This window comes from Buceros rhinoceros, unplaced genomic scaffold (genome assembly GCF_000710305.1).
Source record: "Buceros rhinoceros silvestris isolate BGI_N320 unplaced genomic scaffold, ASM71030v1 scaffold26477, whole genome shotgun sequence".
Lineage (NCBI taxonomy): Eukaryota > Metazoa > Chordata > Aves > Bucerotiformes > Bucerotidae > Buceros > Buceros rhinoceros.
In genome coordinates, this window is record NW_010421939.1 from 9,081 (window position 1) to 10,549 (window position 1,469).

A 1,469-nucleotide genomic window follows, 5' to 3' on the forward strand; every position below is an offset into this window, starting at 1 on the left:
CCCTCCCGCGTGACGTGGCGGGGACTTTCACTGGCACCGCGGCTGCCCCTTTCCCTGGGGACCCCGAGGTGAAGTCACAGCTCTGCCGGGGCTCTCGCAGTGACCCGTGCCAGCGAAGTATCCCGTTGGGAAAATGGGAGGTGCTGAAATGAGATGCCCCGGGGGTCGGTTTCTCACATCTTGCACTGTGGGACACCCCTGCATGGTGTCACCATTACTGGCCCAGGAGCAGGGCCACCACCAGGTGCCTCCCTGCAGATCTCCGTCCTGGGGCCCTCTTCCCACGCACCTGCAGTGCAAACGCGTCGTACAAAGGGGCTGCCTCCCCGCAACCCTCTGTAAAGCCACCGGAGACATTTTTAGGGCTTCATTTGGCCCAGATCTGGCCCACGGCGGGTTTATCGCTGATGTCGCACTTTTTGGAAGCGATTAGAGAGCTCTGCTCGCTCCGCTCAAGGGAAACATTTCCTGCCCCTGATTTCCTGTTCTACCAACATCACCAGCCCCAAATTAGATGATGAGATGAAGGAAGAATTTCAGTGGCCCAGTCTGCTGTTCTGGATGGTCCCAGGGTGGTGGCTGAGCCCCCTCCCCTCTCTGTCCCCCTCCCAGGCAGCACTGGGCTGACGACGGAGCATCTTGTGCTGCTGGTGGTGCCCATCGCCACGGTGATGGTGCTTATCGGGATCTTCATGGTCACCCGTTTGGTCATGCATGTTGGTGAGTGACAGGAGGGAGGGGAGGGGTGCTGAGGCCGTTGGTGGTCCGTGGAGGGGGTGAGCCTTAATGGGGGAACAGAAGCTGCCCCCAGTGAAGGGATCAAAGTGGGCACCTTGTCTACCCTGGCCTCTGAGAAGGGGTGAAATGAGTTTCTCTTGAAGCACAGAGTAAAAGGCAGGAAGGAAACCAGCTTAAAAAAAGAAAAAAGATAAATGTACCTGCACATGATCTCCAACCCTTTACGCGGGTGACGGGCATCTGAGGTACTATCACATGGTTTCAAGGCAAACTGAATGATCCCAGCCCAAATTAGAGAGAACATCATCTCCGAGTGCCTCAGCTGGGCTGCTCCCTCCCTTCCTATTCGCTGTGTAGCCACGAGTTTGCAAAGCTGAGCCGTGGTGGCAAGGAATCCTCCAACCGTGGCCAGGCAGCTGCAGTGATAGGCATGCAGCTGGGTCCAGCCGGCGGGCACCCTGCTGGAGGTGGAGCCAGGATGGGTCCATCCTTGCCACACCATGGAACACAGGAGCAGGATGTGGCTTGCAAAGTGCTGGGGTCACCCTCCGATCCCTGCTCCCCTTGTAGCTCAGTGACAAGTGGTGTCCCTCAGGAGTCTGTACTGGGACCAGTGGTGTTTTGTATCTTCATCAGTGATACATATATCACTGGGATATCACTGGGATATACCACTGGGATATAGTGGGATCAAGGGCACCCTCAGCGAGGTGGCAGATGACACCGAGCTG

General features: G+C 57.2%; 1 protein-coding gene across 1 annotated transcript in view; it reads left to right on the forward strand.

Annotated features, from left to right (window-relative positions):
* LOC104496728 (signaling lymphocytic activation molecule-like) overlaps positions 1–720 on the forward strand; it is a gene marked incomplete at its 3' end in the record, with an annotated part of 3,529 nt that extends 2,809 nt beyond the window's left edge. Inside the window, exon 4 of the mRNA XM_010139888.1 lies at positions 613–720. Within this exon, the coding sequence (XP_010138190.1) occupies positions 613–720 (108 nt within the window). The remainder of the gene's footprint in view (positions 1–612) is intronic.
* Positions 721–1,469: the final 749 nt, after the last annotated feature.